This window comes from Agelaius tricolor, unplaced genomic scaffold (assembly GCF_023055355.1).
Source record: "Agelaius tricolor isolate 1412-34295 unplaced genomic scaffold, bAgeTri1.0.p SCAF_68, whole genome shotgun sequence".
Taxonomy (NCBI): Eukaryota; Metazoa; Chordata; class Aves; order Passeriformes; family Icteridae; genus Agelaius; species Agelaius tricolor.
In genome coordinates, this window is record NW_027269328.1 from 102,625 (window position 1) to 127,469 (window position 24,845).

The 24,845-nt window shown below is 55.3% G+C and overlaps 3 protein-coding genes across 8 annotated transcripts in view; 1 reads left to right on the forward strand and 2 right to left on the reverse strand.

Annotated features, from left to right (window-relative positions):
- IFT172 (intraflagellar transport 172) overlaps positions 1-10,283 on the forward strand; it is a 39,648-nt gene extending 29,365 nt beyond the window's left edge. For 2 of the 3 annotated variants that reach the window (XM_071417211.1, XM_071417212.1), the window contains 10 exons: positions 74-160; positions 2,550-2,666; positions 3,118-3,228; positions 4,023-4,142; positions 5,497-5,592; positions 6,527-6,586; positions 7,334-7,432; positions 8,897-9,050; positions 9,805-9,893; positions 10,127-10,283. In XM_071417211.1, the coding sequence (XP_071273312.1) occupies positions 74-160; positions 2,550-2,666; positions 3,118-3,228; positions 4,023-4,142; positions 5,497-5,592; positions 6,527-6,586; positions 7,334-7,432; positions 8,897-9,050; positions 9,805-9,893; positions 10,127-10,216 (1,023 nt within the window). In that variant the 3' untranslated portion in view covers positions 10,217-10,283. Of the gene's footprint in view, positions 1-73; positions 161-1,228; positions 1,527-2,549; positions 2,667-3,117; positions 3,229-4,022; positions 4,143-5,496; positions 5,593-6,526; positions 6,587-7,333; positions 7,433-8,896; positions 9,051-9,804; positions 9,894-10,126 lie in introns of those variants that run through there. The other variant, XM_071417213.1, reaches the window with a different exon arrangement.
- A 234-nt stretch (positions 10,284-10,517) lies between these two features.
- On the reverse strand, positions 10,518-12,816 carry KRTCAP3 (keratinocyte associated protein 3). 3 transcript variants are annotated; one of them, XM_071417241.1, is made up of 6 exons: positions 12,607-12,816; positions 12,465-12,524; positions 11,742-11,942; positions 11,416-11,550; positions 11,036-11,127; positions 10,518-10,877 (listed from the first exon to the last, which is right to left on the reverse strand). In XM_071417241.1, the coding sequence occupies exons 1-5, from the start codon at positions 12,814-12,816 to the stop codon at positions 11,044-11,046; spliced, it is 690 nt and encodes a 229-aa protein (XP_071273342.1). In that variant the 3' UTR covers positions 10,518-10,877; positions 11,036-11,043. The 3 variants fall into 3 exon arrangements, 1 of the variants encoding a protein (XP_071273342.1); XR_011676865.1 differs by having other exon boundaries at positions 12,465-12,816; XR_011676864.1 differs by having other exon boundaries at positions 11,416-11,616; positions 12,465-12,816.
- Positions 12,817-12,921: 105 nt separating this feature from the next.
- NRBP1 (nuclear receptor binding protein 1) overlaps positions 12,922-24,845 on the reverse strand; it is a 33,791-nt gene continuing 21,867 nt past the window's right edge. For both annotated transcript variants that reach the window (XM_071417230.1, XM_071417229.1), the window contains 11 exons: positions 18,566-18,649; positions 18,251-18,309; positions 17,050-17,148; positions 16,842-16,974; positions 16,490-16,592; positions 14,841-14,891; positions 14,611-14,746; positions 14,458-14,511; positions 14,066-14,129; positions 13,928-13,983; positions 12,922-13,745 (listed from right to left, as the gene is read on the reverse strand). In XM_071417230.1, the coding sequence (XP_071273331.1) occupies positions 13,647-13,745; positions 13,928-13,983; positions 14,066-14,129; positions 14,458-14,511; positions 14,611-14,746; positions 14,841-14,891; positions 16,490-16,592; positions 16,842-16,974; positions 17,050-17,148; positions 18,251-18,309; positions 18,566-18,649 (938 nt within the window). In that variant the 3' untranslated portion in view covers positions 12,922-13,646. The remainder of the gene's footprint in view (positions 13,746-13,927; positions 13,984-14,065; positions 14,130-14,457; positions 14,512-14,610; positions 14,747-14,840; positions 14,892-16,489; positions 16,593-16,841; positions 16,975-17,049; positions 17,149-18,250; positions 18,310-18,565; positions 18,650-24,845) is intronic.

Consider the following 24,845-nt stretch of genomic DNA (forward strand, 5'->3'; position numbering starts at 1 on the left):
GACCTGGTGCTTGTGTGCATGTGAGCAGGAAGCCCGGCCTGCACAATGAATTCATGGCTGTTTCCATCCTCAGCTGGTGGGAATTGATGTCATGGCAGCTCTGGATATATATGCAAAGCAGGGGCAGTGGGAGAAGTGCCTGGAGGTGGCAGCTAAGCAGGTGAGTGCTTGTGTGAGCCCTCAGGGACACACCTGGGCTCCTGGAGCCCTACAGTGGGTGGGCAGCATGGAGAGCCACTGCAGGTGGGGGTGCCCCACACCACTGTCCCCATCGTGGCCAGTGAGGCTGAGGGGGGAAGTGCTAGAACCTGGAAGCATATTGTGCTTAATTTTTGTGATTAATGGAGCACTGGAAGAAGCTAAATGAGTTGTTTGGGCTGGAAGTAATTGGTACCATGGAAACAGGGATTTGTAGAAGAAAGCCTTCTTTCTCTGTGTTCTTGGGAGCTGTGGTGTCAGTCAGAATGAGACATCCTAGTCAGGAAAGCAAATCTGACATTTTTTCAGTTTTACTGACCTGAAACTAACAAAGTTACCTCAGCAGAGTAATAAAATGGAGAAAAGCAAAATGAAACTGTTTTACAGTGCTCTTTCAAGGAAGTAGCAGGAGAAGACAGCTCTTGATTACCAGCATGTACTTTGAGGGATGGTTATTGATTGGTGATTGGCTGTTAAACAGTTATTGGTTAAATAGTTGTTGATCATGGAGGTAAGCAAGGGCAAGCAGTTCTTTGGAGTGAGATATTGGTTCAGATTGAATAACAGGGCAGCCTTGGCAACAGCATCTGCAGTTAGTAGGGACATCACAGCTTGTCACCCAGGCCAGCTGAAGCCTTGGAAAAGCTCTGGGAATGTCTGGGACTGTGGTTTTATAACTTTGGTTCCGATAACCTACATTTGGATTCTACTAGAGTGGACTTGGTGTCTCTTAGACTTGGGCTTCTCTGTGATGCAGATGGTCTCTGTTGAAGTCATTGTCCTTTTGGGAGGCTCTCCTATTGATGCTCTGCTTATCAGGAGCCAGAGAATAACTGCACACTCCATTTAATGGGAGAGACTCAGTTTATTGTATTGGGCACCACAAGGCCACGCTGAGTCTAAGATCTTGGTGTCTGCTCCAAGAGAGCATTGGCATGATCCTTTTCCATAACCAGGGCAGAATATAATCACTGTGACTCAGCTGCTCTCCAGTGATTATACAGCAAGAATGGTACATTTATCAAAACAGGTCACACACCAGATATTGGAATATGATCCCAATATTACTGGGTGGAACATGCCTGGGCTCATCTGACCTTTGCTGCTGGACCAGAGGTGGCAACTGTGGTGTTTTCACCTCAGAGACACCTTTGGCTGGCTGGATGTTGCAGCTGACACTTGGAACAAGTCCAGGCAAGCAGGAACTCAGTTTTACCTCTGGTGGAAGGGCTTTAGGCGATGGCGAAGGAGAAAAGGAGACGGATTCTGCTGGAGGGTTTAATCCGGAGCTTTATTCCAGGGTCACAGGTCTCTGAATCTTGTAACAGCTCCAAGAGAATCCCGACCGCATGGTCCCAGTGTCCTTTCAAGCCCCGGGGACAGGGAGAGGGAAGGGGTGGGTGGGAGGGGGGAAGGCTCAGGAGAGAAGTGGCACCTGGATAGCCCAATGTCCCCAGGGCTGAGGGGCATCTTTTGAACTTTTGCCAATCAGATGATGCCTTGCTGGAATGTCAAGATTGACAGACAGCTCTCAGCAGGAGGCAAGGGGAGGGGAAGGGAGAAGGTGTTGGCCCACCTGGGAAAGGACTGGGATAGCTAAAACAGGATATTGCATCACACTGCAACAACCAGACCCAACCTTTATCCCAGGCTATACTGAGCATGGTGCTTCACCAGCACCCACCTGGGTGTTGGAGTTCTGGGCATCTGCTGGGACACTCGTCCTTCTTCTGCATCATAAACTTGTTTCCATTACTCAGTTTTTAACAGGGTTGCACATTTGGTGCCATTTTCTTCCTCTCATTACTATATTTATGCATGTGTGGAGCAGCTCTTTCCTCCCTTGAATTTCTGTGAGGCCAACAGCAGTTCTCAGCAGTGTCTGTGGGGTCAGCACTGGTGTGAGGAGCACTCTAAGAAGGTCTGCAGTTCTGGAGCTGTGACAGAGCGTGGGTAATGGGCTAGAGCAGCTTTGTAAATTACAAACATCTTCACCCAGGGTTTTAGTTACTTTCTTTGTTAGACTGAGGGCTGCTTTACAGCCTTGTTGACACATAATAGAGGTGCTGCATCCTTCCAAGTGTTTGGCAGTATTGCTTTGGCAAGTGGTGGGAAGCTGCAAAACAGCTGTGTTTGCATGTGTGGAGGATCAGCACAGCATCAGCCAGCCAAGACAAGGTGTCAGTAGGGCCCAAATCAATCCCAGGTGTGCTGAGGGCGGTCTGGCTCTGGTTACCTGTTTTTGTTTCACCTTTTGGGACTCAGTTGTGTGGGGTTGTGCACACATGGCTGAATCCATACCCACCAAGTTCAAGAGCCTCATGCTGCTGCTTTCTGTGTGTCGTCTCCAGAGCTACCAGGTGCTGCACAAGTACGTGGCCCTGTATGCAACACACCTGATCTGTGAGGGCTGCTGGGACAGAGCCCTGCACCTGTACACCCAGCACGGAGCCCCTGCCAACCCCCAGGTGAGGAGGGCACCCCAGCTGGGCTGTCCATGTGCTGTGATCTGCTGCAGGATCTGCTGCAGGATCTGCTGCAGGATCAGGCTCCCACCTGAGCTGGGATTGCCTCGAGTTCAGCCTGCCCAGCCCTGCAGGGCGTTCTTCAGAGGGCTGAAGGAAATCTCCCGGCTTGTTCTCCATGGGAAGGAGCAGGGGAAGTTGAGTGTTTGTGTTTGTTTTGAGCACCTTGAGCACCAAGTTCACAGCAAAAGGAAGCATTTGCCTCTCTGAGAGCATTGGCTGCAGGAAGCATCCCTGCATCCTTCCCTGTTTGTCTGCCTTGTCCCCAGCCCCCCTTCCTGCAGCACTGCCCCTCTGCAGCCCTTTTCTTGGCCTGTGCTTGGCAGCAGGAGAGCTCTGGAGTCTGCTGACTCCTCACCTGTCTCCTTCCACACTTGTGTCCCTTTTGTTGCAGAATTTCAACATCTACAAGCGCCTGTTTGTGGAGATGGTGAACGCTCCTGGCAGGAACTGTGCCGAGGCGTACTCGGGCTGGGCTGAGCTGCGGGACGTGCTCCTGGCTCTGGTGAGTGTGGCTGGGGCACCCCTGCCTGCTCAGCTCCTGGGGAGAGGAACCAGGCTCTCCACAGGTGACACGGACAGTGTTTGTAGAACACAAGCTAAGAGTAGAGAGCTGGCAGTGTGGACAGTAGGAAAACAGGATCCCAGGAGGTGGGTGTGGCTGAGCAAGAGAAGACAGAGAAAGAGACCCTGTGCTCCAGGCCAGATCCTAGGAGTGGGTCTGGGTTAGGGTTAGGGTTAGGGTTAGGGTTAGGGTTAGGCCCTTGCTCCAGGCCAGATCCTAGGAGTGGGTCTGGACTCCAGCCCTTGCAGAGCTCCAGGTGTTGCTGTGACATGGGAGCTGTTGTGACATCCTCTTCTGATCCCACCCCACATTCAGCAGCCTGCATGGGGAAAGCACAGAGCTACTGAGCCTGGGAAATATGAATTCTCCCCATGGAGGCTGAGAGCCTTCTGCTCCTCGTTCCTGTCCAGAACACCTCAGCCAGAGCCACAATTGCCTTATCTCCGTTTCTGTCCTTACTGCAAACATAAGCAAAATCAAAAAATCCTCCCTTTGTCCATGCGGGCTCACCCCTGCTTGCAGTGCTGGCTGTTGTTGCAGTGCTGGTGACTCCCCCTGGCTCCCACAGCCTCCTTCCTTCAGCATGCTTTCAGAGCACCCAGGCCAGCCCTCATCCAGTCCCTGACGTGTCTGGATATTCCAGATCCTTCTCTGTCCTGACTTCCCTGTCTCACGTGGATGAAGAGTGCTCTCGTGCTCTCCTGCTCTCAGTCCCTCTCATTTTCTCTTCCCAGTGTGAAAGCTTGGTGAAGAGCAGCGAGGCAGACCCTGCAGCCCAGGAGGAGTTTGAGAGGATGCTGCTCATCTGCCACTACTGCGCCGCCCGCGCTGCCGCGCAGGGCCTGCAGCAGCTGGTGAGGCTGGGGAGCTCCTCTGCCAGAGGGGGGACCCCAGGGGCATCTGCAGGTTTGGGGCTGTTCATGGGTCACTATTCCCATAAATCACCCATCATGGATGCACGAGAATGGGACTGCAGTAACCTGGGACCCACCACGACAGGTGGAACTGTAGGTGGCGTTTTCCGCTTACCACGGGTGCTGTCCCAGCCTCTGTGGCTGAGCTGTAAACCAGGGCAGGAGCTGATCCTTGTGCTTGGCATGACTTGTGAGAGCAGAGGTGCCAGTAGAAAATTAGGAATCACAAAAACCTGATCTTCCCAAGAGAGGGATGGCTTCCTCTCTGCTCTCCTGGCCTCCAAGAGCTGCTGGGCTTCACACGTGGGCTCCAGAGCAGATCCTCTGCCCAGGGCTTCAGCAGGTACTGGTGCTGTGTGCTGGGCCTCCTGGGGGGCTTTGGGAGCTCTTGGGCCTCTGTGGGGGCATCACAAGGCCCTGTGACTCTTTTGGAGTCTCGTGTGTGCTGGGATTTGTTCTTGGCCTCCCTGCTGAAGTCTTGATCCATGTGGGATTGTAGAATTGTTCCAGAGCTCTGGATGGATGTGGCACTAGAGTTGTGATGGAGAAGGCTGGGAAAAGGAAAAGAACCCCTGTGAAAGCCACAGGAAGACTAGGACTTCCCCATGGCTGTGTGTGTGGATGTTGGGGGTCCAGAGACATGTCAGACAGCAAGAGCCAAGTCTGATGTCTTGGAAACCTGTACAGATCTGCACAGCTGTGGAATGTTGGGCTGGGCAGTCTGCTTGGGATCATAAAGAAGGGGTGGCCTTGACAGTTCTTGTGTGACAATGGGTATTTGGCGGCAGAAAAGTGAAATTACCCTTCAATTCCTCACCCCTGCTCCAAAATTCTTACATAATTGCATACAAGAAAAAAAATCATTGAGACTGTGGCTGGAATAGGTTTGTGGAGAGGCTGGAGAGTCTCCATTCTTTGAGATGGTCAAAGCCTGACCAGGCATGTTCCTGAACCAGGCATGCAGCTGCCTCTGCTTTGACTTGGGCTAGGGGCAGGATTTGGGGACTGCCAGCAGTGCCTTCCAACCTCGCCTGTTCTGTGACTTAGATGGGGATTGTTTGGGTGTGGCCTCTCGTGAAAAACAGCAAGGCTTATAAAGCAGAAGAATTTCACCCTCAGGTGACAGTCCCATGTGTTCTGTAGTGAGGGAACTCAGGGTCAGGACTGAGGTTTTTGACCTTTTTTACCTGTAAGGCCTGTGTGGGTGCAGAGTCCTTGGTGTGAGTGTGGGGGATCTCCTGAGATCCCCTCCAGGCTGTTTTCTCTTTGCTGAGTTTGTGTCTCTGTGCCCCAGGACACCATGGCTGCCCAGCTGTCCATCTCCCTGCTGCGCCACACGGATCTGATCCCTGCAGACAAGGCTTTCTACGAGGCTGGCATGGCTGCCAAGGTGAGAGCTGCCTGCCTCTGCACCAGGGAACAGCACAGGACCCCCTGGGCTCGGGGATTCTCAGCTTTATCTTCCCAAATCCTGCACTCTCACTGGAGGCTGTTCCTCAGGCAGCTGGCCAGACCTCAGCCAGTGAGCAGATGGGACCTACAGCCCCAGGGGTGGGCAGAGGCCACGTTCTGGCTCTGTCAGTGTGGATGTGAGGCTGCTCTGCATCACCCAGGTGTCTGACAGTCTGCCTGGCAGCTGTGACACCTGGCAAGGACAGCAGCATGTCCTCACTGCCTGCAGTAATAGAATCATGGCATGGTTTAGGTGGGAAGGGACCTTAAAGCTCTTCTTGTTCCATCCCCTGCCATGGGCAGGGACACCTTCCACGATCCCAGGCTGCTCCAAGCCCCATCCAGCCTGGCCATAATGCCTGTCTGCATTCTGTGGGACAGCCTGTGGTGATGAGCTGGTTGGGCACTGTGGCACACACAGAGCCACCTCCTTCCCAGCCCTGGCTCTGGGAGAAGAGCTGGCTCTGAGGATGTGTGCCAAGGTCACATTTAAAGGGAGGTGGAAACTGAAAGTAGATAACGTTTTACTCACCAATAAGTGACCCTAGGGGATGGGTACTGGGGGATGGACATTTAGGACAGCGTATGGGGCAAGGCTTGGGGGGCTGACCCCTGGCCTCTGGCTAATCACTCAACATCCTGGACCAAAGCTTCTGGATGGAGGGGATGGGAGGCTGAGTGATTGACAGAGAGCCAGGGTGGGCGTTTGGGGATGATCTCATCCTGGGAGAGGGATAACACAGGTAAAGGGAAGGGGGTACAGTCTGGGATAAACCATTTGGGGATGCAAAACAAAACTACTTCAAAGTATTACAAAAAACTACTTCAAGGATGAGCTGCCCACTCTCACTCAGGGTTCCTCTCCATACCAGGCAGTCAGCTGGGAGAACATGGCATTTGTCTTCCTGAACCACTTCCTGGACCTCTCAGATGTGAGTATGCTCTGTGGGGCAGGCAGGGCTGGCTCTCTAAGGGGACAGTGCCATTGCTGCCACAGGGCCAGCACAGACCCCCAGGCCGGGCAAGGCTCAGCTGAGGCTCCTGCAGGGCAGCACATTGGAGCTTGGACTGATGGGGAGAGCCCCCAGACCCCACCCAGAGTGTGCCTGGAGCAGGGGGCACCCTCACACTTCCTGTGGGAGGCTCTGCCATGCCCTGCCCAGGTCACCCTGGGCATGCCAGTGCCACTGTGCACGTGGCAGCAAAGAGCACATTGGCCTGACAATTGAGGCCTGAAATCCTCGTGGCTGCAGATGCCATTACAGCTTTTAGGGTGATCACTCAGGTTGTTCCAAGGGAAGAAAAACTACTTGGGAGGTGGAGGCCATGGCCCAGTGCTTTGTCCACTGTGATAAAGGACTCTGGAGTCCCCTCAGTCCCCTGCTTGTGCAGCAGGCTGGCCACCAGAAACACCAAATCCAAGGGAGCTGGCACACCCCACTGTGCCACACTCTCAGGTGCTGTCAGCAGCAGCTGGGGGAAAACAAAAGCACCCAATTGCATCTTTTCCTTCTTCAAGGCCACCTGCACAGGGCAGAGTCTGAGACACTGCAGAGTGTGGTCATGGGTGACAGGAGGGCCTGGTCACCACAGCACCAACAGGCAGGGGCAGCCTGGCTATGAACTGTCCTGTGAGCTCTGCAGCTGGCATTGCCCAGTGCTCTACCCCTTCTTTCCAGGCCATTGAAGAAGGGAACCTGGATTCCCTGGACCACTCTGATTTTCAGCAGACAGACATTCCCTTCGAAGTGCCCCTTCCAGCCCATCAGCACGTGCCTGTGAGTGCCACCTGTCCTCTTCAGCAGTGCTGCTGCTGCAGGGCCTCTAACAGGGAGTGGGGTGGGGCTGGGACTGCAGAGGCTGCAGGGATGGAAACAGACCCAGAACTGGCACCTCCTGCCTGTCCCTCCACTGAGCACACAGACACATACACAGACACACACACCTGTACACACGCACACAGACGTGTGCGCCAGCTGTGAACACACACACAGAGACATGTGCACACAGCTGTGAAACAGACCTGTTGCACACATCCACACAAACACACACCTGTGTGCCCACCCACACCTGTGTACACACATATTGTTCTTCTATTTCTAGAGTCCCATACTGTTGTATTGTTGTGGTTCTATTTCTAGAGTCCCATACTGTTGTTATCAAATTTCTAAAGTCCCATACCTCCTCGGTGCGTTCTTATGGCTGCAGATCTTCACAGCACAGACTCCTTCTTCTGCATGCTGCTCTTTCCCAGTTCAGGACTCCTTCAAGGCTCTCCCTGACTGGCTAACCCACCCCCTTTTATCCCAGTTATCTTCATTAGTCACAGCTGCAGCCCAATTAAGGACATCGCAGCTGCAGCCTATCAAGGACAACCGGGACCTGCCTCTACTTGAATATCTGTATAGAGACTTTGCCTCTAGACAAGAGGCAAAGCCTCTGTACAGATATTCAAGTACAATACATTTCCTCTACTATACACACAGACATACCTGTACACACACACACCTGTGTGCATACACACACACCTCCATGTACACACACTCACACACGCCTATACACACACACCTGTACACACACACACTCTCTCTCTTGTGCTCCCCAGCACACATACATACACACACACCCCTGTGTACACACACAGAAAAACACACACCTCTGTACGCACACACACCTGTACATACATAGACACACACTCACACCCACACCCTCTCTCTTGTGCTCCCCAGCACACACACACCTGTACACAAACACACACACATTCTCTGTCTGTCTCTCTCTCTCTCTCTTTCTGTCCCTCTCTCTCTCTCCCCCCAGCACACACACACACCACACACACATCTGGGCCTGCTGCCTGGATTGTGAGCTGTTAGCATCTTTCCATTATCATAATCATGTAATGAGACTGATGCTGAAAAAATAAATAGCTCGAGACACTTTCCATAGCAGCCCCATCCTGTTCACATCTGTAAATAACTTGCTAGCGTCACAAACACACACACACACACACTCTCTCTGTCCCTCTCTCTCTCCCCCCCAGCACACACACACACACACACACACACACACCTACCTGTACACACACACACACTCTCACTCAAGCCCTGCCGTGCACCATGCAGTGTGTGCTGTGTGCACATGGTGCACACCTGTCCTGCTCTCCCCTGTGCTCCTGCTGCCCTGGGGCTGCGGTGGGGCAGCAGCAGCAGCCCAGTTCAGCCTGGCACTGGCTTTGCCCGCAGGAGGAGCAGCGGGAGGAGGTGAGGGACTGGGTGCTGACGGTGTCCATGGACCAGCGGCTGCAGCAGGCGCTGCCGCAGGACGAGCGCGGCTCCTACGAGGCCTCACTGGTGGCAGCAGGGACAGGGGTGGCCTCCCTGCCCTGCCTGCTCACAGGTGAGCTCCAGGCAAGCTTGCTCAGACAAGAGATGACACAGTGCCCTGCCAGGAGTGGGAACGGCAGGGTGGGTCTGCCGGAGGCCTGGGCTGTGCTCTGACAGCAGTGGAGGGACCGTGTGGTTGTGGGGAACCAGCTCTGCTGCAGGAGATTGGGCATTTTTACTGTGGGGTGAGTGAGCACTGGAACGGGTTGCACAGAAGTTGTGAGATCACCATCCTTGGGGACAGTCAAAAGCTGTCTGGACACAGCCCTGGGCTGGGGTGGCCCTGCCTGAACAGGAGGTTGAGCCATACAGACCCCAGAGCAATTCTGAGCTCAGACACTCTGTGGTTCAGGGATGGCTCAGGCTGACACAGCTCTGCCTGGGGACTCCAGGCTGGCCAGCACAGTCAAGAATGGGCAGCACCTGGCCCTGCTCTTAGTAGTGCAGGACTAAAAAAGGGTCAGAGAAGGGGGAGCAGGAGAGGGCCACCAGGAACAGGGCTGTGGCTTGAGAGTCAGAGGCTGGGTGCCATTGTTGGACCTACACACTTGGGTGTCATTGCCCAAGGGCAGTTCAGCCTTAATCTTCATTTGATCCCCCCACTTTGAACACCCCTTCTCCACTTTGGTCTCCTAGAGACCAAGGCAGCATTATTCCCCCTACACACCGTGCTGTGGGGCAGGTACAGCACAGGGAAGGGGTGCCCCAGGTGGGGGGATGGTTGCTATGGGGCTGAGCTTGTTCTGAATGTGTCACTTTGTGCCCAGGGTACCCAGTGCTGGGAAACAAGATTGAGTTGAGGCCAGGCCGGGAAGTGAAGAAGGACGCGTGGTACAAATTCGTGATGGCTGTGAAGGTGAGCCAGAGCCCCCAGGCAGGGGACAGGCTGTGGGTGGGTTCACCCCAGCCCCTCGTGCTGGCAGTGCAGCATCCTTGGGTGAGTCATGGTCCCAGGGCATTCACTGCAGCACTGACAGTGCTGCTTGCTGGGGATCAGCAGACCCAGCCCTGCCAGCCCACTGGGTGCCTTTCAGGCAGGGGGCACCGGGGTCAGTCCCTTCCCGTGCCAAGGCCTGTCTCTTTCTGCAGACATCCCACAGCCCAGCAGGCCAGGATGTGATCGAGTTCCTCCGACGGTGGTGTGGGGGACTCCCAAGCACCAGCTTCTCATTCCAGTGAGCGGGACTAGGGCAGCTTTCAGGCCTGTTCCTCAGCACCTTCCACATCCAATAAACATGTTATCTCAGCCCTGCAGTGCTCCTGTTTGCCAGAGGATGCTGGGCCCAGAACACTGCAGCTGCTGGGTGCAGTGCACATCCATGGGTGTGTTCCACACTGAGGCCACAGCTCTGCCACCATCCCTGTGCTTGGGGAGTGGCAGGCACAGGGACAGGCTCACAGAGTAGCTGCACTTTCCTTCCCTTGGCATGCCTTGCTCCCAGCCAGCGCTCACCTGGCAGAACCACTTAGAACACCAGTGTAGAAAGGTAAAGTTTATTTATTCAAAAAACTAGAGATCTACACCAAAGGGATTCTTCCCTTTCTGTTCCCTGACACATCTGAGCACAGGCACAGCCAGCTGCCATGCCTGCCATGGCACCAGGACTGCCCACCCCCATCACTGCTGCCAGAAACCAAGAACCTTCAGCACACCAGGAAGGGCCCAGCAGCTTGGGGCAAGGATGGGAGAGCATCAGGGCCCACGGCACCTGCAGACCTGCAGGGGCTGTCCCAGGTGGGGAGGGGGCAGGGCACACCCTCATCCCTGCAGCCCACTGCAGGAGCTGTGACACCACCTTGGCCCCAGCCTTGCTGGATCACAGCGCTCCTGCAGCATCACCTGGGAGCAGAGGAGCAGTGTCAGTGCCAGGCTGTGCTGCAGGGCCCAGCATCACTGACTCCTCTGCCTGTGTTCTGGGGGGCTGGTGTGGGCATGGGCCCTCTTGACGGCAGAGCCTGCTCCCCCCATCCCAAGCATGGCCCACGTGGGGCACTCACCTCTCCAGCTACACTGGAGAGTCAGAAATTCCTGCCAGGAGCTGCTGCCTCTCACGGAGTGGCTTCTCCATTGCTGTACTTGGCCTGGCCAGCTAGAGAGGAAAAAAGAAGACAAAAAGAAGTTAGGGTGGCAAGGACACATGATGGGCAGTGTTCTCACAAAAACGAACAGGCCTGGCTACTAGGGGATGAAGAAGAGGGTCCCTCTGCAACTGCCCATGAAGGGGTGCTGGTCTGGCACTTAGGCTGGCTAGGAGAGGTTCCAACTCAGCACCCCCCTACTGCTGCACAGCCTCCTTGTTCCCAGCAGAACCCAGCACCTTACAAATGCAGCACAAAGGCAGCAATCACAGGGGAGGGAGATGCAGGGAGATCTGTACCTGCTCTTTGGCATAGCTGTGTGCACAGGGCCCGATGCCCCGGAAGACCAGAGCCACCAAGCAGCTCCTGCCCGAGAGCACGGCTTCCGCAGCTGCCAGCAGCAGGGAGAGGAACCAGAGGGCCAGGGCTGTGTCCTGTGGGGCAGGGGGTCACAGCAACGTGGGCACTGCACCAGGCTGGTTGAACACACTCAGCAGAGACTGTGTGGATAGCAGGGGAAAGGGGGAGAGGGAGAGAGAAGGGAAGCGGGAGGGAGAGTGAAAAGAAAAGACGAGAGGAAGCAGAAAGAAGCTGCTGGGAGGGGTGGGGCTGTGCAGTGACTTACGTAGATGCGAGTGGTGTTGAAGGGACAGTCGTTGGTCGCGATGGCTGCACGGGCGTCCAGGGGCAGCGCGGAGCTGTTGCAGCCCCGGACCAGGTGCGTGCCCCGGCTGTGCACCGTGAGAGCAAAGGCCAGCGCCAGCCCCACGCTGCACGCCGTGGACAGCAGGCAGTTCAGCAGAGAGACGCCCAGCAGAGTCCAGTGCTGCAGGCGGCAAGAACACGAGTGGGATGGCAGGAGCTCGGGGAAACGCTCGGGCCGGGCACCTGCGTCTCAGCAGAGCCGCTCCCCCGAGGCGCACCCAGGACCTCTCGCCTCTTCCAGGATGGCTCAGCCACGCCCTCGGATGAGGCTCTCGCACCTTTCGCATCCTTCCACCCCCTGTGAGCTCGGCACCGCCGGACGCCCCTTGGCTCGGGCTCCGTGGGGACCCCCGGGCAGGCTCGGCCGGGCGCCGGGAGCCCCCAGCCCGGCGCACCCGCCCCGTGCCCGCCCACCCTGCGAGCCCACGCGGGACCCCCGACCCGGCCGCAGCTTCGCCCCCCGAAGCGCTTCTGCCCGAGAACGGCGCTCCCGCCCTCTGGGAGCGGCCGAGCGGGGACAGGCGGCACCCGGAGCGCCGGCAGCCGCCGCCGAGGCGGAAGGAGCCCGCGGGGCCAAGGTCCGCGGCAGCGGCTGCCGGCGGGGCAGGGCGGCGCCGAGGCCCCCCCGCAGCCCCGCACTCACCAGGACCGCCCGGGACAGGTTGTGCGACACCAGGATGGCCACGATGCCCGCGGCGATGCTCTGCGGGGAGAGCAGCGGTCAGCGGGGCCCGGGCGGGGCCCGGCCCGCCGCCCCCCGCCCGCTCCGCTCCGGCGGCGCTCACCAGCAGCCCCGAGCACACCGACACCACGTTGGCCGCCGCGTACTCGGGGGTGACGGCGCGGCGGGCGCCCGCCACGTGCCGCAGCACCGAGCCGTGCACGATGGCGCCCAGCACGAGGCTGCCGTGGCCCAGCACGATCAGCCCCAGCCCGGTGCGCATCAGCCGCCGCGGCTCCGCCAGCGCTCCCGCCGCCCGCCGGCCCCCGGCCATGGCCGCCGCCAACGCCGCTCGCACCGCCCCGGGGCAGGGACGGGCGGCTCGGCCCGGCCCCTCCAGCCCGCCCCGCCCCGCCCGGCAAGAGGCGGCACTCGCGTCTTTACAAAACAGTTTATTAAAAATAGGAAATGATAGAAATGAGATGCAGGAGCCGCGGCTCGGCCCCGCCGCGCGCCAGGATGACACTGAAGCCCGGGGCCGCTGCAGCCCCGGGAGGCCCCGGTAAAGACCGGGGGCTGCGGGGGCCGCGGGGCCGCAGCCGGGGCCAGCACACGCCGTGACCCCGGCGGTGCGAACCAGTAAACAAAGTGCAGCCGGCGGCGGGAGCGAAGCGCCGGGCGGGGAGGGGGGACGAGCTCGGCCACCCCTGGGCCCGTGGCGCGGGAATGGGGGAGAGTGACCGGGGATGCAGGGCTTAGGGGCTCACCCCTGCTTACCTTTAAATTAAAAAAAAAAAAAAAAAAAAAAAAAGAAAAAAAAAAGGAAAGAAAAAACCCATTTCTGTGCTGTGCAAAAGACACTTTGTACAATTCAAACAGAACAAACTCCATGCACATGAGTGGGGCTGCAGAACGCCCCAAGCCAGGCCTCAGCTCCGCAGCACAACCTGGCAAATCCCAACAAAAACAGGGCTGGAAATAATACTGATGCGCAAAGTCCCCTTCAGGAGGTGGGCAGGGAGGACTGTCGATGAGCCCAGCCACGGCACATGCAGGATGAGCTTCCAAGCACTGCAGCTGGGGTCTCGCGGGTGCCCGACAGCGAGGGCAGACACAGATGGTCGCAGGCAGCGAGGCCACGCTGGCTGCCCAGGAGCCACGGGGCTAAGATGACACAGTCACGGCCGTCAGGGCTCCGTTCCGAGTGTAGTAGAACTTGCTAAATGCCTCTTCAAGTAAACAGGTGAGTCTGCTCTGGTCAGCCTGAGCAGAACAAGGACAGTGAGGAGTAAGCCCCATCCACTCAGAGCTAAGAGCAGGGCTGGAGACCCCCAGGGCAGGGACCTGGCTTATTCCTCCTGCCTCCTGCCCCCAAAAAGGGCACAAAACCATTGAACTCTGAGGAAGGAGCACAGGCCCACAGCCCTACCTGAATCCCTGCTTACCTCGCTGATGAACCCAAGCTGGACCAGTTCAGCTGCCAGCTCCTGGATGTTGTCATCTGCAACACAAGGAAAGGTGTCAGTCCTTGCTCCAAGCGTGCTGCTGGCCCAGTGCACCTGGCAGGGGCAGAAGGTACTTACTGGGCTGAAGGTCACAGCTCAAGTGTCGATTCAACTTGTCTTCCAGTTTCAGCAGCAGTGTCAGCTGCAGGGCAAAGAAATTCTCATGAGGAATTGCAATCCTGCAAGCTGCCATGGCAAGCCCAAAGCAACCGTAGAAATGCCCCTTGGGATGGGAACCACCCCTCCAGAGCCCCACGGGGATCTAACAGAAGAGCTACAGCCAGTTCCATCCTGAACTGCAGCTGTCAGCACCATCCAGGGCCTGGGGGTGGGCCAGGGGCCAGGTCAGCAGCAGGCACAGGCCTGGGACAGGCTCTGGGTCCTATGGTGGCAGCTGCAGCACTGCAGGGTTACCCCAGGCACCAGCAGCACATCAGAGCCACGAGCCCTGCACAGCCATAGAAACCTACGTGGTGCTTCACGCCCTCCTCCACGGACTCGATGTTGCACTGCATCAGCACCACCTGGAACAGAGGCACAGACCCCATCAGCAGCTGCCCCACAGCCCTGCCTGGCCATGGAGAGCGGGGCTGAGCCCCTCCTCAGCCAGGCTGAGCCTTTACCTTGCGGGTCTCCACCTCGGCGGGCTCTGGAGTTGGGGTTTTCACCGACGGGGGAGCAATGGGAGATTTCACCACCACCTGCTGGGGCTGCTGGGGCCGTGGCATCCCAAAGGCTGTGAGGGGATAGATTCCATTCCTACAAGGAAGGAGCAGCATCTGAGGTTACACCTCTCCAGAACTTTTCCAGTCTCTCACACACAATGGAAGGTGTCTTAAAAAATCCCTCTTACCTCACATCCTCCAGGAACTTGTCCAGCTCCAGTGCTGGAGATTGTGAGAAGCTGGAAAACAAAATGTCCTGAGATGAGAAATCGTCTCATAGGACCATCCACTGGGGTCTCTTGGGGTGCAGTTTCAAATCCCCATGTCCTGGGCTGTGTCCACAGGCAGGATGGTTATGGACAGGCAGCCACTGGTGTGACAAGCTCTGATCTTCCCTTAAGGACATAACCACCGACGTGAGCTGAGGGTGAGGCAGCAGCTCTGGCAGAGCCACTCTCACAGCCCTCACACTGTGCAATGCAGTCATTTGGAGGGTGGCCCAGTGACAGTGCCCCTGGTGAGCTGTTTCACAAATACCAGCCATACCAGGTCCCTGGTTGCAACAAACACTTGGAACAGCCAAACACCTGCCTCAAGGCTGCTCTGAAGCATTCCAGAGATGAGGCAAGGACTGCAAAACTGCTGGAAGCCTGACAGGATTTCCTCAGGTGCTTTATGGGCTGCACACCTGCCTCAGCTCCCAGATCAGCCTCCAGCCCCTCCCACAGCCCCAGCAGCTGGGATCATCCTATCCTCTGACACAGCAGGTTTCAACAAAAACTTCCAATTTTTCTCTAGCAGCTTGGTTTGCATGGCAGTCTGATGAACCATCCAGAAATGATGCTGACATTTCAAGGGATTGCTGCTTTCTTTCCCTTTTCCAGCACCCCTGAGGTATGGCACTAGCAAAAGGAAAGCTCCAGGCTGGCACCCCCTGACAGCCCAGGCGTGTGAGGATCTCTCCTTACAGCTTTGGTTGTTCACTTGTTGTCCTCCATTTTGAAACTATATCAAAAACATTCCAAAGGGAATTTCATACCACATTTCCTAGCACTATGACAAGTGGAATGTCAGGTTTTGGAAGGGTCTCTGTGGCTCAGAGAGCTGTTCATATGGACGGAGCTGTTCTTCCTTGTCATCTTACTCTTGTTCAGCAGCCTGAGCATCCCAGAACTCTGGGCTCCCTGGAAGCACCCTAGGCTTCTCTGAGAATACAGTATTCACATCTTTGTCTTCAGCTAATCCCTTGACTAGCCAAGGCTTTGTTATCCAAAATGTACCTCACTTGTTTGGCACTCTGCTTGCTCGTATGTATTACAGACACTCTCTTAGGGGCCACCCCTACAGTGTAAGTGGTGCTGTGTGTCACTGCCAGCTGCCTCAGCTGCCTTTCCCTGTGCATAGCGTGGAATAAGATGCTCCATTAGGAAAGCACTGAGGAACCCTTTCTCTGAAGTGAGAAAGTGACTCCATCTGGCCAGTCTGTGATTGATCAGAGCACCTTCCCAAACTGTTCAGCCATGTTTTGCTGGTGTTCTGCTCCAACCACAGCATGTTCATTTAATCTGTCTATTTGGGGAACAATTCACCTCAGCTGCACAGAATCTACTCCCAGGAAACAGGTGCAAGGTCTCCTTCCACCCAGGAATAACCCTCCCCAGAGGGGTGTGTGCCCAGACAGGCACTGCTCCTTCACCTCCAGCTCCAGCAGCTCCCACTGGCACCCAGTCAGTGGGGAAACACCAACTCTGAGGTGATGGGAGGCGTCCCAGTGCCCACACCAGTGCCCCAGCACTGCTCCCTTGAGCAGCCCCCTGAGCACACCATGGGGACTCACATCATCTTGACTCCTTCCCTGTCCTCGTGGTTGATCTCTGCCAACACTGCGTTCATGTCAAGGTTTTTGGTCATTTCTTCTAAAGCATTTTCAGGAATCATATCTATTAAAAAAAAAAAAGGAGTAACTTGCAGCAATTGCAGTTCCTCTCCAGCCTTAGAAAAGCAATGAAAAGTGCAGAGATGCTCTCAGAGCAGAGATGCTCTCACAGCCCTCCCAGCCCTGTGTCCTGCAGAGCAGGCATGGGGAGGGTGTTCCCAGGGTGCCAGCTCACGGGGGGCACTGACAGCTCAGCCAAGCTCTGCAGAGCCCTGACCCACATGGGCAGGTGGCTGCCAGGGCTGGTACTCACGCTGGTGCCCAACGATGCAGTGAGCAGCCAGGAGCTTCAGCGAGGGCACCTCGAACAGCGCCTGGTGGAACAGGAGCTCCCGTGCCGTGGGGCGCCGGCCAGGGTCCTGCTCCAGACACTTCTGGATGAACTCCTAGAGAAAAAACCTGCGTGAGACCACGAGCAGCAGCAGCAGCAGAGCAATGCAGAGCCTGAGGCCGTGGCTCACCCGCTGCAGAGGGTCCTCCAGCAGCTGGATGGCACTGTTGATGGCTTCCTGCGGCACGTAGGAGGACTCCCCATTCCCCTGGATCTCCAGCACTGCCATCTGCAAACACAGAGAGAGCATCAGACTCCACCAGGAGTGACAGACTGCAGGGCAGACAGGCTCAAGATCACTGCCAAGCATGAGATCACTGCAGCCAAGCTGTTTGGGGGTACTTGAGGTCACATTTGGAGAGACAGAGAGAATAGAATGGCTGCCTCATTACAACAGCTTGCTCCTAGTACCCCAAGACTGCCAGGGAGCCCTGGGAACTCTGCCAGCAACAACCTGGACAGTGAGTGTCTCCATTTTGAACCCCATGATCCATTGGCCTGTTACTCTGTTTGATAATTCCATAAAGAAGTAGTGACTGGATCACTGCCAGGGTCTGACAGTGTCCCTTCTGGCTGTGTGGATAGCTCTGCAGCGCAGAACAAGAGCAAGCACACAACACATCAAGAGTGGGCTCCAGCCAACTACACAGACACTCATTCCCAGCTAGGGAAGGCTGGAAAATATTGCAGAGTGTCTCTGCCTTCAGCTTCAGTTTTGTTTCCTAAAAGTTGTGTCTTTCCACAGTTCTCTTCCTGCTTCACTAATGGAATGTGCAGCACAGGTTGAGAGTTCCTTGTGCTGGCTCTTTCTGACAATTCTTCTCAGAAAATACTCCTAACAACAGCTCCCATTACCTGCACTTGGACCTACTGAGTGCAAGGACAGGGGAAGCACAAAGCTGCTAGAACCAGGTATGTCAGACTCTCACTGACTGCAACCAGCACCGCCATCAGATGGGCACAGGCTGGCCCACACAGTGACAGATTACAGCTGTCCTCTGCCCCAAACACCCCAGGCAGTGGTCACATACATGGACACTACATAACAGTCTGCAGCAGTGACTATTCCCTCCAGCCAGTGAGTCTGACCTCAGGACTGGCCAAGTAACCGTTAGGAATTTGGGAAGAACTGCAAATCCCTGAGCCATTTACTCCTTAGTGAGGCACTTGGGAGAGCCTCCACAGGGATCCCTCCAAGGCAAAGTGCACTTGGCTCTGAGAACAAAACACACTTGGCACTGAGCAAACCCACCCATGGCCACAGCCCTTCCAGAGCTCTCTCCTTCCTCAGATTCATCATCTCTATCCCAAAATCCATGTTTGACACTCACCTCCAGTGCACACATCCCAAAGGAGTAGATGTCCACAGCAGTGGTGACATTGGCAACTTCTGTAACACAGAAACAGTATTGTTATCAGTCAGCTCTGCATGCAGCAGCACCACTCTGCACCAGGCTGGGACAGTCCTGCAGCTTCTCCCTCCTCTGCCACCAAAGAACAGAGGAGCTGAAGCATTTCAGCAGGCAAATGGCTCAGAACTCCTGGCATCTGTCAGGAGCCTGGAACTGAGAACAAGGTGCAGGACAGCTTGGAAGCATCAGTGAGGACAAAAAATCCCCAGGCTTGCAGCCAGAGCCACAGCATACCTCCATATTCTGGGGCAAAGAAGTGCAGGTTCTTCTGCTCCTCACGACAGGTCTTCACGTGGTTGTTAATTGTGTCCGGTGCCACTAGAAGAAAACCAGGAATGCTTAGGATGCAGGAAACCACATCCCATCCCTGATGAAATCCCAGGGAACGCCTGCAACTCCAGGCCCGTGGCGCCCAAAGGGGCAGAATGGTGGCATTAAGGTGAGTCTTCACAGCCTTCATCTCTTGTCACCTGGCCCAAACCAATACATTCCTGCACTGTTTCCTTGGCAGCTTAGCATCACTCTCCAAGGGCAAACCTGGAGACCACAACTGCTGCCCGCCAGGAGGACAAGGTGGGAACAACTCCCAGCAGAAATGCCTGACTTCAGAAAGATCCACAGCGTTTGTCACAAGCAAGTCTCTCATTCAGAACAGCAGCCTGAGGAGCAGCCAGAGGTGCCAAGGTCACTGCAGTTGGTCACCACCTCGGAGCTCAGGGAGGATGGACCTACCACACAACCCTTCCACACTTCAGGAGGATGCTGGTGCCAAAGCACCTCCAGACAAGAATCAAGCTGCTGAGGGAAGGGAGGTGACCACCCAGACAGCAGAACCTCCCAGCAGCCAGTGCCTCCACAAACCACTCACAGCTGTGGGGAGGAAATAACTTGCAGCCACAAGAACAGTGAGCAGAGCCTAAGTATGGACCCTCATGAAAGATAAACTTTTGGGAGAGCCACCTCTGCAGAGACTGCAAGCAACTCTCTGGAACTAAGCAGCTGTCTGCCAGGGAGAAACACTGAGTACCACCTGTGCTCAGTGAGCAGGGAGCACAGAGCCACCACCCATTTGAAGCTCTGGAATGTGCCCAGTGCCACAGTCCCACCTGGTCACCCCCTGGACAATCACCATCAGAGATGAATTGTAGAAAAAGGTTCAGCCAAATCCGGTGTCTGAGCAGGACTGGTGATGGGAAGAGGTGTGGAGCACAGCAGAGGGTAGGGCAAGCAACCTGTCTCTGACAAGCTGAACTCAATCTGGGCACTCCTACAGGAACATGCTGTAGCTGGTCAGGCTTGTCAAACCCTCAAGAATGTGCAAAAGGAGTTGGCCAGAGTAAGGGGGCAGCCTGTGTGCCCCCTGGCTGCTAGCAGGGCCAGCCAAGGAGGCAATGGTGGCACTCCTTCCTAGCTGTGCCCACAGCAGGCTCAGCAGAGCTGCCCGGGCATCCAGCCCTGCTCTGAACACTCCATGCTGCAGAGAACACTTCCCTCCTGTGCAGTGTCCATCTCACACCCCATCTCTACCTTTATTCTGCACTCAGAACTTCCCCTTGCAGGCAGCAAAGCTCTCCTGTCCCACAGCCCTGCTCACGTTGTGCAGCAGCCCCTGAGCTGTTTGGGTTCTTGTGAGCACGCAAAGCAGAACAGGACAGCCCTCCTCAGCCAAGGGCCAGTGCCCTGGCCAACAGAAAGCAGGGGAAGCAGTGTCAGTGAAAGGATCCACAACTGATCTCTGAGATTGTCCCAGGCTTGCTGTGCAACCCAGCAATGGGATTGTACCACCAGGGACCTAAAAATTATCAACTGACCCCAAGACCACGCTCTGCAGCTGTGAAGGGGTGGCCACAGGGCCAGGAGAGGTGTGAGGCCACATTATCATCCCCTGCACTCACATGCCCCGGGCACTTCCACTCCTGCAAAAGGGTACAAGGCTGCACAAACCCACAACGTTGGAGTTTCCTTTCTCTGCACACAGCCATGACAAAAGCTTTTCTATTAGGGAGAGCAAGGCCTAGAATATAAGGAACTAGGAAGTTATTTGGCATAAAAGGAAGCATACAGCCATTAAACAAGGAGTCAAACAGGAAGAAGTGTCATATTTATGCTGATCACAGAATAAAAGCTCCCTACAGCCCTCAGATCTGTATCGGGGATTGCAAACAGTGCAAAATGTTTGCAACACTGAGTCACCAGAAGGAACAGGATTTTATTGAGGTTGAGTATTATTAGCTGAAGGAGCAGATAGATTCAGTGTATGAAAAGTTCACCACACACTGTTCCCAGTGCAGGTGAAGCTTACACATGTATGCACCCATTACTGACATGGCTTCCCAGCAGGAAACCAACCTCTGCTAAAACACTGCCCACGGCTCCCTCCAGAGAAAACACTGCTGGAGCAGCATCAGGGGTACTGGCAACAGAGAGGTAACGTCACACAAAACTGGAGAAGGCTACTCTCCAAAGAAATTAACACAGAATCAAAATCATGGCATGGTTCTTGTAGGAAGAGACCTGCAGATGTCACCTTGTCCAAGAGCCCTGTTCCAGCAGGGACACCCAGAGCTGGCTGCCCAGGACCATGTCTAGATGGGTAACTCCAGGAATGGAGACTGCATCCCAGCCTTGGGCAACCTGGTGCCATCACCACACTGAGAATGCCTGGGATCCAGAGGGACCACCTGGGCTCCAGCCCATGCTGTGGCCTGTGCTCCTGTCCCCGGGAACACGGGGCTCACCTGCACAGCTCTCCCTGCAGGTGTCACACACACCAGGGTTCACCTGCACAGCTCTCCCTGCAGATGATCCCCACCCCGGGGATCCCCGGGCCCTGCCCTGCCCTGCCCTGCCCCAGGCTCAGCAGCCGCAGCTCCCTCAGCCTCACCCGGCAGAGCCGCTCCAGCCCTGCAGCATCCCAGGCTGCTCGGGGCTGTCCCCAGCCTGGCCCTGGCCCTGTCCCTGTCCCTCCCAGCCCTGCAGCATCCCAGGCTGCTCGGGGCTGTCCCCAGCCTGGCCCTGGCCCTGTCCCTGTCCCTCCCAGCCCTGCAGCATCCCAGGCTGCTCGGGGCTGTCCCCAGCCTGTCCCTGGCCCTGGTGTCCTGGGCACCCAGCGCTGGGCCTGGATCTACAGGGGGGCTGCACTGAGCAGAGGGCCAGGACCATCCCCACCCTTCTCTGCAAAATTTTGCCTAATGCAGCCCAGGGCATCATCAGCTACTCCTAGGGCCAGGGCACACACTCCTGTCAGAGAGTCACAGAGGGACAGGATTACACTGTGTCACGTTTCTCATGAAGCAGCAAGTGCTATTTTTACATTTAAAAGATTACTTAAGAGTTCTAAGTTGACGTGTCTGACCACATGCATTACCTGGAAGTAGAAAGTAGAAGGAGGCAGAGCAGGAACAACAAGAACAGATAAAAAAGAGCTGTAAGATTAGCACCTGTCAATCCTGGCTGCATGCAGGCTCTTAAACAGTGACTTAGGAGCTTACTGGCACTTTATCTGGAAGAATTCATGATACAAACAACTTCATCCCTAACAAAGTGTTGGGAGATCTGCAATCTGCGCCCAAAATCAAGTTCCACATTCTAGACCAGAAGAATGAAGGTTTCACTGATCATGCAAACCCCTGCTTGGGCTACACCAATGCAATATTGCTATGAAAAAGATTTACATGTTCACATCACAGTGCAAGAATTACATGCCACCAGAAAAACCAAGAACAGACATTCACTGAAATGCTACAGACTGAGCTACTCTGGAGGAGCCATCTGCTCCCAGAAGACAGATGTGCACTAGAAAACAAGCCCTCAGAAACACCACTGTGAAGATGATCTGCTGTGAGCAGCTCTGCTTAACAGAAGCAGGGGCTGAACCAATATAAATGTACACTCTAAAATGCAGTTAGGGCCCACAAGATCAAGAATTTCAAGTACAACTTTCCCAGATTTCAAACTCCACATCTTTGATTATCATTGCTCCAGAACGTGCCAAAGGACCCTGGGAGGTTTAAGCATCAGCAAAGCTCACCCTTGGGAGCAGGTGCCAGAGTGCCAACACTGCTTGGCCCACACAGCTCCAGGCCTAGCCCACAAACCTGCCCAGGCTGGGAGGGACCTCTAGAGAAGACAGCACAGCCCTGCCCAGGCTCAGCCAGGCCCCACAGGCCGCCCTTGCTGCTCGGTGTCTGAGTGATCTTTCCAGAACTGGCACGAAGGAGCTTCCTGAACTGCTGGGGTTCACAAAGCCTTCAATCCAAGGGCCCTGAAGGAAGAGACACCTGCAACTGCTGTCTAGTAGGAGAATGGGTGAATGAAGACCTGGATGACTACAGTTCACATCCCCATGCCCACTGGGAAAGTCACATAAAAGCAGAGAAAAAACAGAGCTGAACAAAACTGAAGCAGCAATGCCTTCAGTGCAACACAGAAATAACAATGACTTCAGAAAATGGATGTTCCATAACCTGGAGCACTAAACAGAGACATTTAAACCTTTCAAAATATCTTACTTAACTGAAAACAACAACCATAGTTTCCTGGTGTTTTCAGGAATGAGGTCAGTCACAGCAGCACACAGAGGCTACTCTGAGCTAGGGAAATAGGTACTAGGAGCAAGAGCTGGCTTTTAAACCTTCTGAAAAATAAAAATGAGTTTATTACTATCACAGCACAGAAGGAGGAGAATCTTTGCCACAAGGCCACCAAGGTCACCGGTTCCTCGCACTAAACCAGACCTTAAAAATGCTACCACCCTCCCCCAGACACACACACACTGAACCTGAGGTGAGCAGGAGGCAGCTGGAACTTCCAGCAGGACAGAACCCATGCACTGCCACTCACCCATGGCTGCCCCTCCTACTTTAACTCTGTGCTCACAGAAAAACCCAGGGCAGCTCTCTGGAACTGCTCCTGCCCCTCGAGTAACCACAGCAGCAGCCACAGCACTGCAGCACCACAACTGCATCATTGTACCATCACCATTAAAATCAACCTCATGCTATCCAACCCAGTTTGTTAAACAGTTTCTCAGGAGCAAGCCAAATGAGAAGTGCCTGCACTTGGATTTTTTGGCTGTTACACCAGGAGTTTCACAGACAACACAGACCCTTGGCAGTCAAACCTTTAAAAGAAAATCCAGCCCCCCCCCAAAAAAGCAGCCTGGATTCAACCTTGAACTTTCTTCTATATAAGAGTTCCACTCAAAACGATTTCCTTGCCCAATCTCTATCCCAGCAGCACCTGTAGTCACAGAAAAATCTTATTATGAATTTCTGCCTTAGTTTTGCCAAGTTTCTAAGGAGCCATAAATGTTTGGCTTGGTAGACAATGTGCTTGACTCACACATAAAGCTGTACAGTTAGAAAAGCTAAACTACATCTATTCATGTTACATTTTCCTAAATCAATGCTAGCATGCCATTTTTATGGCAGATTTTTCTATGTCTGGTGACTTAAATTATCCATTATTTTCCTTTTAAAGCCACACCTGCCATAGTTGAAAAAACAAAAAAGCCAGATCCAAGATATCCCACTAACCTCTTATTTCTACATCACCTCAGGTGTCTGTTAAGAATGTGGAAACCAGCACAGTGTTTAAAGATCAGGCAACAAAACCCAAGGGAGTGAAGTGATGACTAAAATGAGATTAGTTATGAAAGCATGTTACTCACAGCCCCATCAGCTCAACGCTCCAGCAAAACAGAGCCTTACACCCTAGATTTAGTGTTTTCAAACCCAAATCACTGCTCAAGATTTAGTGTTTTCAAACCCAAATCACTGGTCAAGATCCCCAGCTCTCATATCAACAGTACCTCCTGGTACAACAGAGTGTTAGAACAAGTTCACAGCCCAGGAAAGCTCAGAGTTCCAAAGCCATCTGATGCTGTTCCAGCACAGGTGAGGCACCACAGCATCTCCTCGTGCCTGCAGAGTGCTCGTTCAGGCTTCTCCTGTCCTTCCAGAACCAGGGCCCTTGGTTCTGCTCACAGGGGTGCCTGATGCTGGAGGAGGGGCTGGCCAGCCCTCAGCTTTGCTGCCCTCAGGTTCAGGCTCAGCTCAGGCTCAGGCTCAGGCTCAGCCCCAGGCTCAGGCTCAGCCCCAGGCTCAGGCTCAGCCCCAGGCTCAGGCTCAGGCTCAGGCTCAGGCTCAGGCTCAGCCCCAGGCTCAGGCTCAGCCCCAGGCTCAGCCCCAGGCTCAGGCTCAGCCCCAGGCTCAGGCTCAGGCTCAGCCCCAGGCTCAGGCTCAGCCCCAGGCTCAGGCTCAGGCTCAGCCTCAGCCTCAGGCTCAGCCTCAGCCTCAGGCTCAGGCTCAGGCTCAGCCCCAGGCTCAGCCCCAGGCTCAGGCTCAGCCCCAGCCTCAGGCTCAGCCCCAGCCTCAGGCTCAGCCCCAGCCTCAGGCTCAGGCTCAGCCCCAGGCTCAGCCTCAGGCTCCGGCTCCGGCTCAGGCCAGGCTCAGCCAGGTCCCCACTCTGTGGGCTCACTCCTGGGCCAGCTCTCTGGCTGCTGCTCTGCCAC

Bases quoted from the DNA above. Each gene is read 5' to 3' on its own strand.
- KRTCAP3 (XM_071417241.1), bottom strand. From the start codon at position 12,816: ATGGCCGGGGGCCGGCGGGCGGCGGGAGCGCTGGCGGAGCCGCGGCGG. The intron at 11,551-11,741 runs GTAAGTCACTGC...CCTGCCCCACAG, and splicing joins TCAACACCACTCGCATCTAC to GACACAGCCCTGGCCCTCTG. The intron at 11,128-11,415 runs GTACAGATCTCC...TTTCCTCTCTAG, and splicing joins ACAGCTATGCCAAAGAGCAG to CTGGCCAGGCCAAGTACAGC.